The sequence below is a fragment of the Orcinus orca genome, chromosome 2 (assembly GCF_937001465.1).
Source record: "Orcinus orca chromosome 2, mOrcOrc1.1, whole genome shotgun sequence".
In the NCBI taxonomy this organism is placed as follows: domain Eukaryota; kingdom Metazoa; phylum Chordata; class Mammalia; order Artiodactyla; family Delphinidae; genus Orcinus; species Orcinus orca.
This window is the reverse complement of record NC_064560.1, coordinates 13,020,245-13,034,928: the sequence shown is the minus strand read 5'-3', so window position 1 is coordinate 13,034,928 and position 14,684 is coordinate 13,020,245. Positions and strand designations below refer to the sequence as shown.

The following is a 14,684-nucleotide window of genomic DNA, read 5'->3' as shown; positions in this document are numbered from 1 at the left end:
CTTGGAGGAGCTGAGGGGGTGCTGGATGTGTAAAGCAATCCCTTCTTTCCGCTGGGTTAAGCAGAGAGCGAGGGGGTCTCTTCCTGATGGTAGGGTGCTGTGCCAGGTACAGGGACAACAGCGAAAGGGAAACCTGAATCTTCCTGCTGACTTCAGTGGGTCTAGTTTTGTGTTCTCCCAGGCGCAGGAGCCTTTCACTTGCTTTCTGGATTTCTCAAAAAGAGACTTTGTGAATTGCTGCTGAGTTGGTGTGTTAGTAGGGGAAGGAGGGTCTAGGGCCTCCTACGCCACCATCTTGCTGACTTCACTCTCATTTCAGCTCAAAGGACCTCGTTTAATATTTACATGAGGTAAGATATAACACAGAGAGCTCACTGTTCTTTCCAAGATTCACTTGTTTTCTTGAGTAAAGTCTCTTTTGGCTCATGTCCAGAGTTCTGGGAAAGTTGAGTGTGACAGTGTCTGCTAGTTCTGATTGCTTTCATGGAGGAGTGGATTTTTCAGAGGTTTTCATTCCAGAAGTGCCTCTTCCCCTTGTTTTTGAAAAAGCTCTGGAAGATCTGTATGTCAGGGTTCCATCAGAAAAACCCATCTAGTAGGAGGTATATATTAAGACATTTATTGCAAGGCATTGGTTTATGCGACGTGGGGACTGTTTACGTAGGTCCAAAATCCATAGAGCAGACGCCCAGGAAGGGTGGGCTGGAACTCTTAGGCATGAGCTGGAGCTCCTGTCCACAGGTAGAATTTCTTCTTCTGGGAAACTTAAGTTCTGCCCTTAAGGCCTTTCAGCTTAATTGACTCAGGCTCACCCAGGTTGTCTCTAATAATCTCCTGTAGTTAAAGTATACGGATGATAGACTTCCATCCTATCTACAAAATACCTTCACAGCGACACCCGGATTAGTGTTTGATTCTTTTCATCTTCTCTCTAGGGAAGCCATGGGGGTAAGTCTCAGAAGGCACCAGGTTTAAAGAGCTGTAAACAAGGCAAGCCAGCTATGACTGCCCAAATCAGATGAAGTACAATACAAAGGTGTAGGAAGCAGTTTGACTCCACGTGCACTAAATGGAAGGAAATTGGATAGGACATCTAATAGTTTGGGAAACATGAAAGCAGAGGTGATGGGATGTAGTGCCAAGAACACTGGACACAGTGCAGAGAACGCCAAGACCACCTGGCTCTGTGACTCACTACCTCAGAGCTAACCAACCTGTCTGAGCCTCAGTGTTCTCAATTGTGAAAGGAGAATAGTAATAAAAATAAAACCATGGGTATGAGATTTAAATGAGAGAAAGTGAAGGAAAGTGCTTTATAAACTGTAAAGCATAACGTAAACACCTGAGTTACTATAAAGACTGCAAAATTAAGTTTTATCACATTGATGATGTAAACCCCATTTTACATAACATAATTCAGAATAGCCAAGAAGACTGGAAGAAGCCAAGAACATCTATACATCAATGGCATATGTATCCTCCACCCACATGGGGACAGTGGATGTGAGCCCAGTCAGCAAATCCCAGATGCCCCCGAGTCTGGTCTCTAGAGCTGTGATCAGTACACACAATTCATCTGTGTATTTTTAGCATTTTTGCTGCTTCTTATTTTTGATCAGAAGAGGCGATGCTCAGTTTATGGCATTTTGTTTAGTTAAAAACTAAGTAAGCCCATGTAGGAAAATATTAAAGGAAAAAATGAATGACTTCACAGTTAAACGCTCAGTGTTTGATTTTGGGGGCCTTGTGTTTGACAATGTGAGGATATTCTGCTTTCATGCCCAGCAGTGCATCTGTATTCGCTGCAGTAACATGTTTTATTCACTCTTTATTCATTTATCTTTAGAGACTTAGAAAGACCTGCTAATTTTTAGGAAATCAACTCCACAGTCTGGTGGAAAAAAAAAAAAAAAAAGAGGGCAGATGGGAGAAGGATGATTTCAATTCTCAGAATTTAAATGGAAAACTCCCTTATTTTGCCTGGTCAAACCCTGGTTTGGGGATATATAAGTACAACCAAAGCCAGAAGAAGGTCCTTTCTGGAATTTTGGGGAAACTATCCGAGGTCATTTAAGGCACTGACCCCCCCCCCCCCATGACCACCAAGAAGCTTAAGAGGAAAAAATACTAGGTAAACACAGTGCAACCAAATTCTTACATTTTAGCACTATGAGGTTTGGTAAAATTAAGTAAAAATAGCAATAGCATGTATTAGTTGCCACAGAGACCTTAACTAATAGTACCTGAGGCCAAAAAAATTTTTAAAGTGTGTATGAAGATATTAAAGTTGTTTCTTAAGAAAATGTCACATATGTTGAAGAACTTAGGCCTCCTTTTTCACAGGACTTTAACCAACTGACCGAATGACTTGAAGTTATGACCCTTTTATAAATGGGTGTCTCAGACAGTCAGCTCCACTGGTAACTGTGATGTTAATTTAAATAACCACAGCAATGTACTGAAAAACAAACTCAAAGGACAGTATAACTTCAGTAAAAACCAAGGGCAATCATGAAATCGCAACAACTTTAGTAAAAGAATGAAAGAAATCTCAGTGTCTCCAGATGGGAGGTGAAAGATCTATGTAGATAATTGTAGCTGAAGTCCATGGTTTTGTAGAAACTACATTGTGATACTAAAACGAGGCTCTCTTTCAGGGGTCAGCGAACTTTCTCTGAAAAGGGCTACATAGTAAAATGTTTTAGGCTTTGTGGGCCATCAGTCTTAGGCACAACTCTACAAACTGCCACTATGGTTTGAAAGCAGCCATAGAAAATATGTGAATGCATGGGCATGGCTGTGTTTCTATAAAACTTTATTTACAAAAATCATGTGGTGGCCTGGATTTGGCCTTCAGGTTGTGGTTGGCTGACCCCTGCTCTAATCAATAAGAAACTACTTTGTTCATATATTACAAGTACAGAAAAAGGGGGAGGGGGAGAGGTAGGAAGGAGGGGGAGGGAAGCATATTACAAAAAATATTTAAAATTAGTGATCAGTTCATTGGGAGGGAAAACACAAGACAGTGTTTTCCAGACCAGGTCATGCATCAGAAGCACCTGGGAAACATTTATAGATTTTCAAGGTCCACCTCCAGAGACTGCCATTCGGTAGGTCTAGGGATATTTTTATATTCCCCAGTGAGACCCTTTGATTTAAAAAGTCAAGTGACAGTAATAAAATACTGTTGGACTAGGAGAAAATGATAGGAAAATGGAATGATATAGATTGACTCTCATAAAATGAAATGTGTGGACCATTTGCGATAAAATTCCAGAGGGTGCATGCCAGGCAGGGCTCTCCAGAGGCAGCTGAAGGGACAGGTGAAAGAAGAGCTTTGACAGACGAGGGGTGGCCGTGAGCTCTGGAGCCCCAGGGGGTACCAGGTCCGTTGCTCACACATTCAACTTTCAATCCTGAGTTGCCGCAGAGCCCAGTCCCAGCCCTGGCTTTGCCGTCAACTCTCATGTGACCTCGGACAAGTCCCTTAGCTTCTCTGGGCCAAGGTTTCCTCATCTGGGGAAACCTCTCCCAGCAGCATGTGTAGGATTCCATAAAACACAGACATATCATGGTGGATTCGGAGAAATCCTAACCTTTGTCCTTCTCTTATGAAGTTAAACTAAACAAGTATTTAAGAGTGAGAAAATTATAGACTACGGCATGTTAATGGCCCTTTGGCAGGATTTTCACAGAATCACAAAAACAGGACTAAACTTCTGAAGGACATTTGGTTTAGATGACGGGGTTTCCGTTTATGCAGGGACTTTCAATAATCACTCGGGAACTTGTCGATTCTACTTTTCCAGACACTTCGCCGGTCTTCTGGGCCACTTTACGGTGCGCCGACGGTTGCAGAGCCAGGCCAGCCGCGTGTGAAGAGGGGCTGCAGCAGGGTCGGGACCGAGCAGGCGAGTCAGGTAGCTCCGTGCACGGGAATCCAAACGGCGGGCAGGTTTCTGCCCTTCAGAGGTAACTTTCATTTTTAACAAAGCAGTCACGTGACTGGAGCCGAGTAAAGTGCTGTTTAAGATAGGGAGAGAGGAAGAGATGGGGTGTGATTTTAAGAGCTGGAAGAAGGCTGTACACGTGCAGGACACACACTATGACCACTGTTTTTGTGTTGATTACAGAATTCCTGGAGAGGCCGCGTGCAGTGGTGCTGGGGCCTCCAGAGTCCATGGATGCTAGGAACTCCAGGGATTAAACCTCTCGGCCTTGCCTTCTTTCCACTCCCCCACTTCATTTTACACATTTATATATTATATGCATTACCACTTCACTAGTATTATATACAGTTCCTAATCCCTTGTAGGTAACCCTTAACCAGTGTTTCCATAAGTCCCGCATGAAGGATTAATGCTTCAGACCAACGCTGGTCATTCTATGAATTAGCAATAACCAATTTTCTGGGACTAATGTGAATTCAACCCACGAAATGAAATAACCAAAATGAAAATGAATGTCTGTGTTCCACAAAGAAAATGGAATTTAAGCTCCCTGCTGACCACAGTCAGCTCTGCTGTAGTGTAACATATGTTCCTAAAAATCCCTGCTCTGTGCAAAATTGCCCAGTAAAAACCACAGAGCTCATGGGAATGATGGGATCAGGGCACAACACCCGAAAATGTCATTAGTGATACACTGAAAAAAAAGGAGCCTATTAATACAAACAGTAGCACAGTTTTAAACATACTAAATGGTCAGGAAATATATAAATACCACAATAAATGTGGCACATTATCTTGAAAAAGACCTGGAGGATGCCTGTGGTCGTGGGTAGTGGGCGTCAGAAGGGCTGCAGCTCTTGGGTTGTTGGAAGTGAGGAAGGGAGAGTGATGTGAGGTCAGAGGCACAGTCACAGCTCCAGGTCCTGGCCACTGTGCCCCCCAGTGTGTGGAGCTGAGGTAGATGTTTGAGGGTGTGTCTGGCATGTTCCTACTGGCACAGTTCAGCTGGGTGCCGTCTTCCGTGTTCATCTAATGTTCTGTGAGGACCAACATGCATGCAGCAAATGTGAAAAGTGCATGGCGCTCAAATGATTCCCTCGCATCTCAATCGCATTACAACAGTTACGCATTTTCAAAACAAGTGCTACAGCTGAACTGTGTTTGCTCACCTGGCACCAGTGACAATGGAACGCTCTAAAAAGCCTTCTAGCCACCAATGGTGTACCAGTAAAGTTCCAAAAAAACGCTGACACACAGAACTATGGTTGGTAAATTTAAAAAATAAGACTGTGTAACTTTAAAGGGTATTCAGTGAAGAGATTTCTTTTCTCTGTCCGTCTTTCAGTAAGTTGATTTTGTCATGGAAGTCTCTATCATTTATACTAATAAACTAGTTCACAGGTTGAAGGCAAAGCTCTAGTTCGTGAAAAGACTCAATTTTACTTTTACTTCTTCAGGGATCAGCTAAAGACACTCTTAGTCCCGAGTATTTAAACTTTGTTTGCAATAGAGAGACACACAATTGGGAGAGAGACACACAATTGAGAGAGAGGCACAAAGGCTCCACCTTGTGAGTCATCAAAGTGCTTTATTTTGTAAAGCCTGGCTCATGACTGGAGTGTACTGTTAGCACTAGGAGATACAAGGCAAACTTCCTCACTCTGTCCAAAGAGTTGATCAACAGAACGGATGACAGAGACTGTTACAGACAAAAATAAAGCATTTTGTAAACTTCTAGAAGCATACACGGATTGGCCACAAAGGAAACAGTTACTCAAATAATGTACGGGTACCTTCTCTTTACTTCAGGGTCTCGCTTTTGTAATCCTGGATCAAAGAAACTACAGCATAACTTCAGAGCACTGAAAGGGACTCAACGCCAGAATGAATGGTGGCGGGGGGGGGGGGGGGAATACTAAATCACCATCTCAATTAATTTAAACACAAAAAATACAGATTTGTACAACAAGGTCACAGTGCTGTTGACATCGTCCGTTGAGGATAACATATCTCTGTGAAGTCAGTTGCTGCTGGCTTCCCAGGATGCCGGCTGCTGTCACCTGGTGTTTTCTGAAGTAAACCCACATACGTTGGGCACAGTTGCAGACTTGATAAGCCCTGAAGGAAAGTCACTGGCAGAGGCAGTATGGTGCGGGGTATTTGTTGAGCTGTAAGTAATTACTGAGGGGTGGATTTTTTTTTTTTCTGAACCTGCCTACAAAAATCATCTCACGTTTTAAACAAAGAATTTCAAAGGCACAGCTTTAGCACAGTGTATGAGTTGATAACCTATTCTAAGCAAGTCTAATACTTTAGCTTGACACCTTTCAGAAAATGCCAGGAAGTTGGTAAATACATGATCGATGTTGGAAATTTATAACTTGATTAGACACAGTCAGCACAGTTTAGGGCAATGAACTTGTGTAACCAGATCTGGGTTAAACATTTTCTTAAAAAAAAAAAAATCATTAGGTTGATAAATGTGCATCGGAGGAAAACAACCCTTTTCCTTTTACTGTAAAAGACCGCCTACCATTAAAATGTGACTGCAGGATACACTTCAAAATATGACAGACATTTCACCTACACTGTAAAGTGACTTTACATGTAAACTTCAAAAATCACATGCTGTACATTAAATTTTTAGATTCAAAAATATCCCTGTTTTCCTAATAATGTAAACAGTAATATTGAGGGTTTCAGTTAAAGGCAAATTCATAACAAAATACCACTGTTTAACTGGAAAATTGAGAGTTCTAAATGCTTTGCTCACCTTCCCACCATGGGAGATGTAGATGCCATTGCCCAAAACTGCACTTTTCAGGTAAGCTTTATTTTTATTTTGTAGCATTAATTACTATGTTGCAACGTAAGAGTGTGTCAGTGAAGAAGCTCCAGGCAAGAAAAGAGAAGTAAGCAGTGTTCCTGGGCGTATTTACTGAGGTGAAAATGTACAGAGAGAGACACTAGGGGCATCAGCTTCCTGCTGGAGGAGGGACCTTTGTCCCCAGACACCGTGAGTCCCGACACCTGAACCAGGATGCGCGGGAGATGCCAGCCTCCTCCGTCCAGCGCCCGGGGTGCAACTATTAAGGAGTGTCAGCGTGCGTGGTAGAAGTGTAACATCTGCAGTAAGTTTTTTTTCCTTTTAATCACCATCATTATTATTATCATCATCATTATTATCTCCATTATTATTACGATTACCATCTCACATCTTTCAACTCCAAAAGATAAACTGATCCACAGTTTCTCGTGTGGTGCCAACCTGGGTGGTCTGACATCGCATCGCCTTCTCCCCTCCCCCCTGCATGTGCTCACTCACTCACTCACTCATTCATCCATTCATCCACAGCTGGAATCAGAGGGTTACTACTCCAAACACACTCTGACCGAAGTCGGTTTCCATCAACCAATCCATCAGTTTTTAAGATGCTCACGTGCGCGTGCGCACGCACGCCCCCCCGCCCCCCCACATACACACCCAAGTCAGAAATAGCTAGAGTGATGCTGGGAAATATCAGGTAGCTGTTAAAGCAAGTAGTCCCCAAATCAGTCATCTTGGCCTGAAGATGTAAACGAGGAGGTGTGCTTCACTGAGTTTGGTTTTCATTTTTCCTGTGCCGAAGCCACCTCTGTCCTTCCCACGCTCACGTCCGTCTTCGGCCATGCAGGACGTTACGTCAAGATGTGGCCAATAAAGTCCAAAAAGCGCTTGGAATACTGTTCTGGGTTCACAGTGGAGATCTCCGCACCAGCCTGGGCAGCGTGAGAGGAGAGGAACAGTGACAGAATTACTATCAGTAGCTGCAGGAACTTCCACTGCAGCTGAATATGAAGCCAGTCATTTTCAAACCTGTGCAGCCTCTACTCGTAACTCAGAATAGCTTGGATATTGGTCTGAATAGCCAAGGCTCTAAGGAATCTGTGTGTGAAAACGAGGCAGAGTCGTAGGACCAACAGATGCCACTGTCACACACACTGTGACTGCTGCCACTAAAAAAAAAAAAAAATCCAACCAACCACGTTAGAGATGCTCCCGTCAAATGTGGAATCTGCGTGGCCTACATTCAGAAGCCACGGGAGGATGCTTCTGTTTCTCAAGAGAGCAGATTGGAGATTCCTTGAGAATGACACAAACAGCAACGTTTGGCCAAAGGGAAACTCCAATGGCAAGGACACAAGGACCATGTTCATTTTTCAGGACCGAGGTAAGCGGCTGGGTGCTCAGAAATGAGGGGCGACGGCCACAGCAGCAGGGGCGGTGTCAGCTGCCGGGGCTCTTTCCTGGCCCCGGAAGCAGGCGAGACACAGCGCTGTGACTGCGTCTCCCCCGGAGGGGCACGGGCACGGGGGTACCATCGTCCCCGTTCACAGAGACCTGCTTGGAGCTGGGAAGCCGGCCCCTCGCAGAGGCTCAGTGGGGGGTTTCCTATGACAAGAACACAGTAGGGCCAGCAGACCCCCCCAGTTACCAGCCAGCCTCCTGAGCTGCAAAGGTCAGGACCAGAGTTTTACTAAGTCACCAGAGGCTGTTTTTACACACGCAGCTCACAGGAGAACCTGTAATTTCCAAGCCTGGCCTGGGCCCCTGGGATCTCCACGGAGGAGCCCCAGTTTTGAAGGCAGAGAATGGTTCCCAGCAGCAGCTCGACACAAACTGCACCCAGCTTTAGGCCGTGTGCCGTGTCTCGGAGCTGAGCTGGTGACTTACAGGGGAGATGCAAATGAAGCCATGTTTGCTACGGCACATTTCCAGCTGCACGTGGTCTGGAATATCACAGCAGGTTTGAGGAGGGGTGGGAACAAACACGGAGCGCCCCCCACTGTTCAGTCTGTTCACCACAAAAATCTCATCAATAAGCCATTAGGACCCCTTCATCAGCTGGCGGAACTGAAGCGCCAAAGCGCTTCCTCCAGGTCACACACTGGAAAGGTGAGATAGGATTCTGGCCCAGCTCTGTCCTTGCAATACACCCAGGTGGTTCAACCAGAGATGAGCATCAGAATTACCCGAGCCTCTTAGAGGCCCCTCCCCCAGCCTCCTGAGCTGGACTCAGAATCAGGGAAAGGGGTGGTGCATCTGTCAGGCACACAGTTTACAAATGGTGCTCATTAGGCCGCGGTGCTGACCCCCGTGTGAGAACTGCTGTGTACCCTTCTCTCTGACCGATAGAGGATTCTTAACACGTTCGGTGGGCTGGGTAGGTCGTGGTCCGTGCGCTGCACACGGCAGGCACACCAAAATAGTTGATGGTGTGACTGAAATATTTCTGTGGCAAGTGGGGTATGGTGTTAGGCTGGTTCCGTTGCTGACACGACAGCCTGTTTGACTTTAAAATAGAGAAAAAGAGCCTTTAGTAGCGGTTGATGTTCTGCTGGGTGTTGGTCGGCTCCACACTGTGGGGAAGCATCTCTCCTGCCAGTGTGAACGAGCCAGGGCACAAGTTCATCCCTGTGGGATGGGGTCTGTGGCCTTTTTGACGCGCCTGAAAGCCAAAATGGATCCCTGCGATGCAAGCACAGAGCAGACTCACGACTTGTGAAGTCCAGCCGGCCAGGCGGGCCTCACTGGGAGATCTGGGGCTGGGGCTGGGTCCTGAGGAGCAGCCCTCCCTCTACCACTGCCTAGGACGCGATCCTGGCTGGCAAGTAAGCTCTCGCCCTCAGTTTCTTCACCTGTAAGCAGGAGTGTATTGGTTTTCCCTCACAGGCTCGTCTCGGGGACTCAACAAGTTACCATAGGCCCGGACAGTGAGAATTCTGAGCAAGGACAGCAAAGGTGAGGGGTTCGTATTACTCAACTTTGAGCCTGCACTCAACAAATTTCTGTAGTAGAAAAAATTACAATCTGCTGTGCGGAAAGGAATATAATATTGTGTATCCTGGAAGCATCTGAAGCAGAGAATAGTGCTTCAGTTCTGAACATTTCATATTAAAACACTTAGTTGTCATCATTCAGCCCTTTTGTCTTTTGAAACATTTTTCGAACAAAAAAGCATTTGTGTAATATTCTCACGATGCATGTGTCTGTTAATAACCCCGGTGGGTGAAAGAAGAGCTGCGCCGGGTTTAAGTGACTTGGGAGCGGCGGTCCGAGCGCCTGCTGGCTCTGACTCTGCATCAGAGCGTGACCCCTGCAGGGAACCAGAGCCAATGAAGGCCTGTGGGCAGCTCAGCGGAAAGGAGCGGACCTGAGCTGGTCCCTGCACGACAGGAAGCAGGGAGCAGAGAGGGAAACCAAACGGAGATACTTACGCCGTGTTTAACAGTTTTTGCAGCGTGGGCAGCTTTCTTTTTTGCATCATAATGAGTCAGAATGTCAATAATTGCCATAAAGTACACCTCCTTCCTAGGCGAATCTGTAAGGGATGAGAGCGATGATTGTGGGACAGGTGATGACAGCACCTGGAAGAGTGCGAGCTGCTGACGGAGGAAGAGGCGAGGGATTCAGTGGGGCGGGGGTCGAAGGGGTCTGAAAACACAGGCATAGAGGCTTTTCAAAAGTCTTGCATATCCCTGTGAAACAGCTTAACTTTCTGTCCCCAATTGTCTCTCAATTTGAAAAGTAAAAAAGAGAATATAACCTCAGGATATCACCAGTAGAGGTGCAAGGCTGAGACTGTTTTTGTTAATCTTCATTTTCTTTAGTGATTGTGTATTGCTTTGGTATAAAGAAAAATGCTATTTAAAAAATACTCTAAAACAAGTAGAAGTAATTATGCTCCCTAATACTTTCTACCATTATATACTGTTCCTAATGAGCTGTTCACTAATTGTCATTGGATCTAGTATCAGAACTGGATAAAGGCATATATCACCTACAGTACCCATCTTTTACATATTTCCACAAATATGATGCTGTTGCAATTATGAATAATATGAAAAAGTACATTTGACTATATCTGATTTTCTGTGTTGAAGAAACAATTTTGCTGAGCAAAATAAAAAACATAACAGGCTTCCCTGGTGGCACAGTGGTTGAGAGTCCATCTGCCGATGCAGGGGACATGGGTTCGTGCCCCGGCCGGGAAGATCCCACATGCCGCGGAGCGGCTGGGCCCGTGAGCCATGGCCGCTGGGCCTGCGCGTCCGGAGCCTGTGCTCCGCAACAGGAGAGGCCACAACAGTGAGAGGCCCGCGTACCGCAATAAATAAATAAATAAATAAATAAATAAATAAAACTCAAACTCACCTGGCTGCTATGCCATGAGACATTTTTTTAAACAATGATGGACCACAATTTTTATTACTCAAAAAATCAGAGGCCTGCTTTTATCTCTAAATTTTTTTTTCCATGTATAAGTAGCTAAGGTAGCATGTAATATTCCTACAAATATCTAATCACCCAGATTTTGAGGATTAAGATGGATCTCGGGCTTCCCTGGTGGCGCAGTGGTTGAGAGTCCGCCTGCCGATGCAGGGGACACGGGTTCGTGCCCCGGTCTGGGAAGATCCCACATGCTGCAGAGCGGCTGGGCCCGTGAGCCATGGCCACTGGGCCTGCGCGTCCGGAGCCTGTGCTCCACAACGGGAGAGGCCACGACAGTGAGAGGCCCACGTACCGCAAAAAAAAAAAAAAAAAAAAGATGGATCTCACTTTAGAGAAGAGGGCCACAGACACCTTAATGGGGGAAAGAGCAGAGGACAGACACAGCAGCAAATTGGAGATTCTCATCCCACACCCTGGGCCAGCTTCAGCACTCCTGAGAAGGAAAGGGCTGGTAGCAATGAGATGCCTGCCCTACACGATGTCCACAGGGGGTTTGGAGTGGACCACGTATGTACCTAGCTCAGGATAGACTTGTGACACTTGAGATCCACATAAAAGAGAGATAGCTAAGAAAAAGAATATTTTAAACCATTCCTTATATATGGTATGGACATTTACACAAGCATGTGCATATGTGTGTTGTGTATGTACAACACACACTTGTGTGGTTTCACTCTGTTCCCTCAACATCACACAATTCAAGGACCTCATCACATTACAGTTCAAAACCAGAGGTTACAGTTACCTTTAACATACTTTGTCCCGAAATCAATTGATCGGGACTCTTGAGAAGGAGTCTTATGGGGCAGCATGCGGTTTTTTTTTTGTTTTTTGTTTTTTTGTTTTTTTGCGGTACGCGGGCCTCTCACTGTCGTGGCCTCTCCCGTTGCGGAGCACAGGCTCCAGACGCGCAGGCTCAGCAGCCATGGCTTACGGGCCCAGCCGCTCTGCAGCATGTGGGATCTTCCCGGACCAGGGCACGAACCTGCGTCCCCTGCATCGGCAGGCGGACTCTCAACCACTGCGCCACCAGGGAAGCCCCAGGGCAGCATGCTTTTAACCGGGGTGATGATTACCAGCAGATAATGCAAAAAGAAAAATCCAACCAATGGTAAAAAGAGTTGATAGTAACTCACTTTCATGGCATTTAATTCCATAAACATCAATGTTTGGATCAAACTCGCCGGGAGCCAAGGGCGGTGAGCTGTTGAGCGTATTTCCAGGACTGTCGGGAGGGGTTCCAATAGGGTGGGTGCCGTCGCTCTCCCCCTCCTCCTCTCCGTCGTTCTCTTCACACTCCACTTCTTCCTGTTCGGCTCTCTCCACATCGTGGATTCCCACCAGGAGGCTGTAGTCCATGAGCTTCAGCTGGGCAAGAAACTGGAAGGTGGGAAGCGACATGGTCAGTTATGCCTTAAACACAACCCCAGAGTTAAAGACAGCAAGCTCACAAAAGGGCGGCAGAGGCGAGAAGATTTCCCCAGGAGCAGCCGGGAGCCTCTTTAACGGTGCTGTCACGGTCCCTGGAAGTTTCTCCAGCCAAAGCTGTAGCCTCGCACTTCAGGCTGGCTCAGAGCTAGGATTACCTCCCTGAGATGCAAAGCGGGATGCTGGGAGGGATGCATTTATCACACGGAGGTCGTACTACACCGAAGAGCAGAGAGCATGACTGGCAAGGAGACGCAGGGAAGAAAACGTTTCTCCGAACAATTAAGACTGGCTAATGGGGAAACCAGGGACCTCCCACGTAGCTTCCAGGGGAGCCCCTGAACGGCTTGTGAAAAGCACTTTGAAACGCAGCACACTCTGGAGGAGAGTATTATGCCGTCCATCACAAATAAGCACAAGCATCAGTGTCCCAGTCAACCAGCAAATGCCTGTGTCTCTGCTCAGCGCTGCCCTTCAGGCCTGCTGGGGGGCTTCCTTCTGACGGAAGCGGGAGCCGGAGACGCTCCTCCATCACCCCCTCCCGTGCCTAGCACAGTGCCTGCCCCGACCGACCCCCTTTATCTGGGGGCTCTCTCTGGCCCGTTCCCCTCGCCTCCACTGCATACCCTGGATGCCCTCCAGAGGTCTGGGCACAGCTGGAGAAGCTGGATAGCCGGGTGGCAACATCTCCCACCCACATGTGTGTAGTGGGTGCAGCGTGGGTGGGGCTTGGTCGGGCCAGGTCCTGCTCCGCTTGCAGGGTAACAAGGCAAAAGCCCCCTTGCCCCATCCCTGCTTCTCCCTCTGGGCCCTTGGAAGGTCCCTGGGAAGTGGCAAAGGTTGCATGCTGCCCGAACTTCCCCTTCTGGTCCTTTGGCAAGGGAAGAATTTGATCTGGTCGCGCCCCTGCCTAAGACCTTTCAGTGGAGTATCGTTTCTCACAGGGTGGAAACAAACTCTAACACTGTCCTCGGGACCTGGGTAGTTTGGCCTCATCGCCTCTCGGGCCATCTTGAACCCTGTGCTGGCCTCTGGCCCCCTCACTGCGCCCCTTCACCTCCCACTTGACCTTCAGGTCTCAACTGCAGGGCACTTGCTCACGGAAGCCTGTCCCGATTCCTGCCGGGCATGTGTGCACTGCACACTTTCCCTTAAGGACACCTGGTTTAGCTGCACACTCATTAGATGACTTGAGTAACTTCTATCTTCCCCAAACAGCGCAGCCCCGTGAGGACCGGGGCTCTGGCCGATTTTGCCCTTGAAACTGCCATTATTAGTCAAATCCATCTCACCTGCCTTCACTAATCAAGGTCTTTTAAGACTTGCATGTCCTCCAAGGGGCACGTAGCCTAAACAATGATATCTGCCCAGCTGCTTTCTAGAAACTTGGAGTCAGCTGTGTCTAGTTTGAGCTAAGTTGGTTGAGATTGGATAGGAACACTGACCCTCCAACTGGGCATGCGTGAGGGTCTTTTCACACGTGCAGAGGATGGAAAGCTCCACCCTTGGTTCGCGCAGAGGCCAGTAGCCTAGTTAAGCCCGTGCAGAAAGCCGACTCCCCTACCTTTTCCCAGTCGCCTTTCCTCACGCTCCCCGGGCCTCAGGCAGCACTGCTGCTGCTTGTCCCATAAACACCTCGAGCCCCTTGCCTTGCGGAGGCGAATTTGAGATTTGCTCTTCCCGCTTGGCTGCCTTGTGAACAAACCCTCTCTGCTGCAAACTTCAGCGTCTCTGCGTTAGGCTTGCACGTCGGGCACAAACGAGCCTGGTTCGGTGACAGCCTCGCTGCACTCCTGACTCCCAGGTAAGTGATGTTGCTACTTGGTATTTATTGAACAAGAGAACAGGATGCCTGCTGCTGCTTCCCCAGTCCTCCTTACCTCTCCCTAACTTCCCCTGGCCCTTTCCTCTAAGACGAGTAACCACCCAAACTAAGTAAAAACGAAGAACAAAGCAACAACAAAAAGACCTTCCTTTGAGACTGCAAGAGGCAGCACCTACTGGAAGCAAAACGAGACCATTTACGATATATC

At 47.2% G+C, this 14,684-nt stretch overlaps 1 protein-coding gene across 4 annotated transcripts in view; it reads right to left on the bottom strand.

Moving 5' to 3' along the window:
• Positions 1 to 5,518: 5,518 nt before the first annotated feature.
• The window catches only part of PIP4K2A (phosphatidylinositol-5-phosphate 4-kinase type 2 alpha), a 179,020-nt gene continuing 169,854 nt past the window's right edge, over positions 5,519 to 14,684 (bottom strand). For 3 of the 4 annotated variants that reach the window (XM_033407853.2, XM_004280946.4, XM_049705368.1), the window contains 3 exons: positions 12,360 to 12,603; positions 10,209 to 10,312; positions 5,519 to 7,709 (listed from right to left, as the gene is read on the bottom strand). In XM_033407853.2, the coding sequence (XP_033263744.1) occupies positions 7,629 to 7,709; positions 10,209 to 10,312; positions 12,360 to 12,603 (429 nt within the window). In that variant the 3' untranslated portion in view covers positions 5,519 to 7,628. Of the gene's footprint in view, positions 7,710 to 10,208; positions 10,426 to 12,359; positions 12,604 to 14,684 lie in introns of all 4 variants that reach the window. The other variant, XR_007475274.1, reaches the window with a different exon arrangement.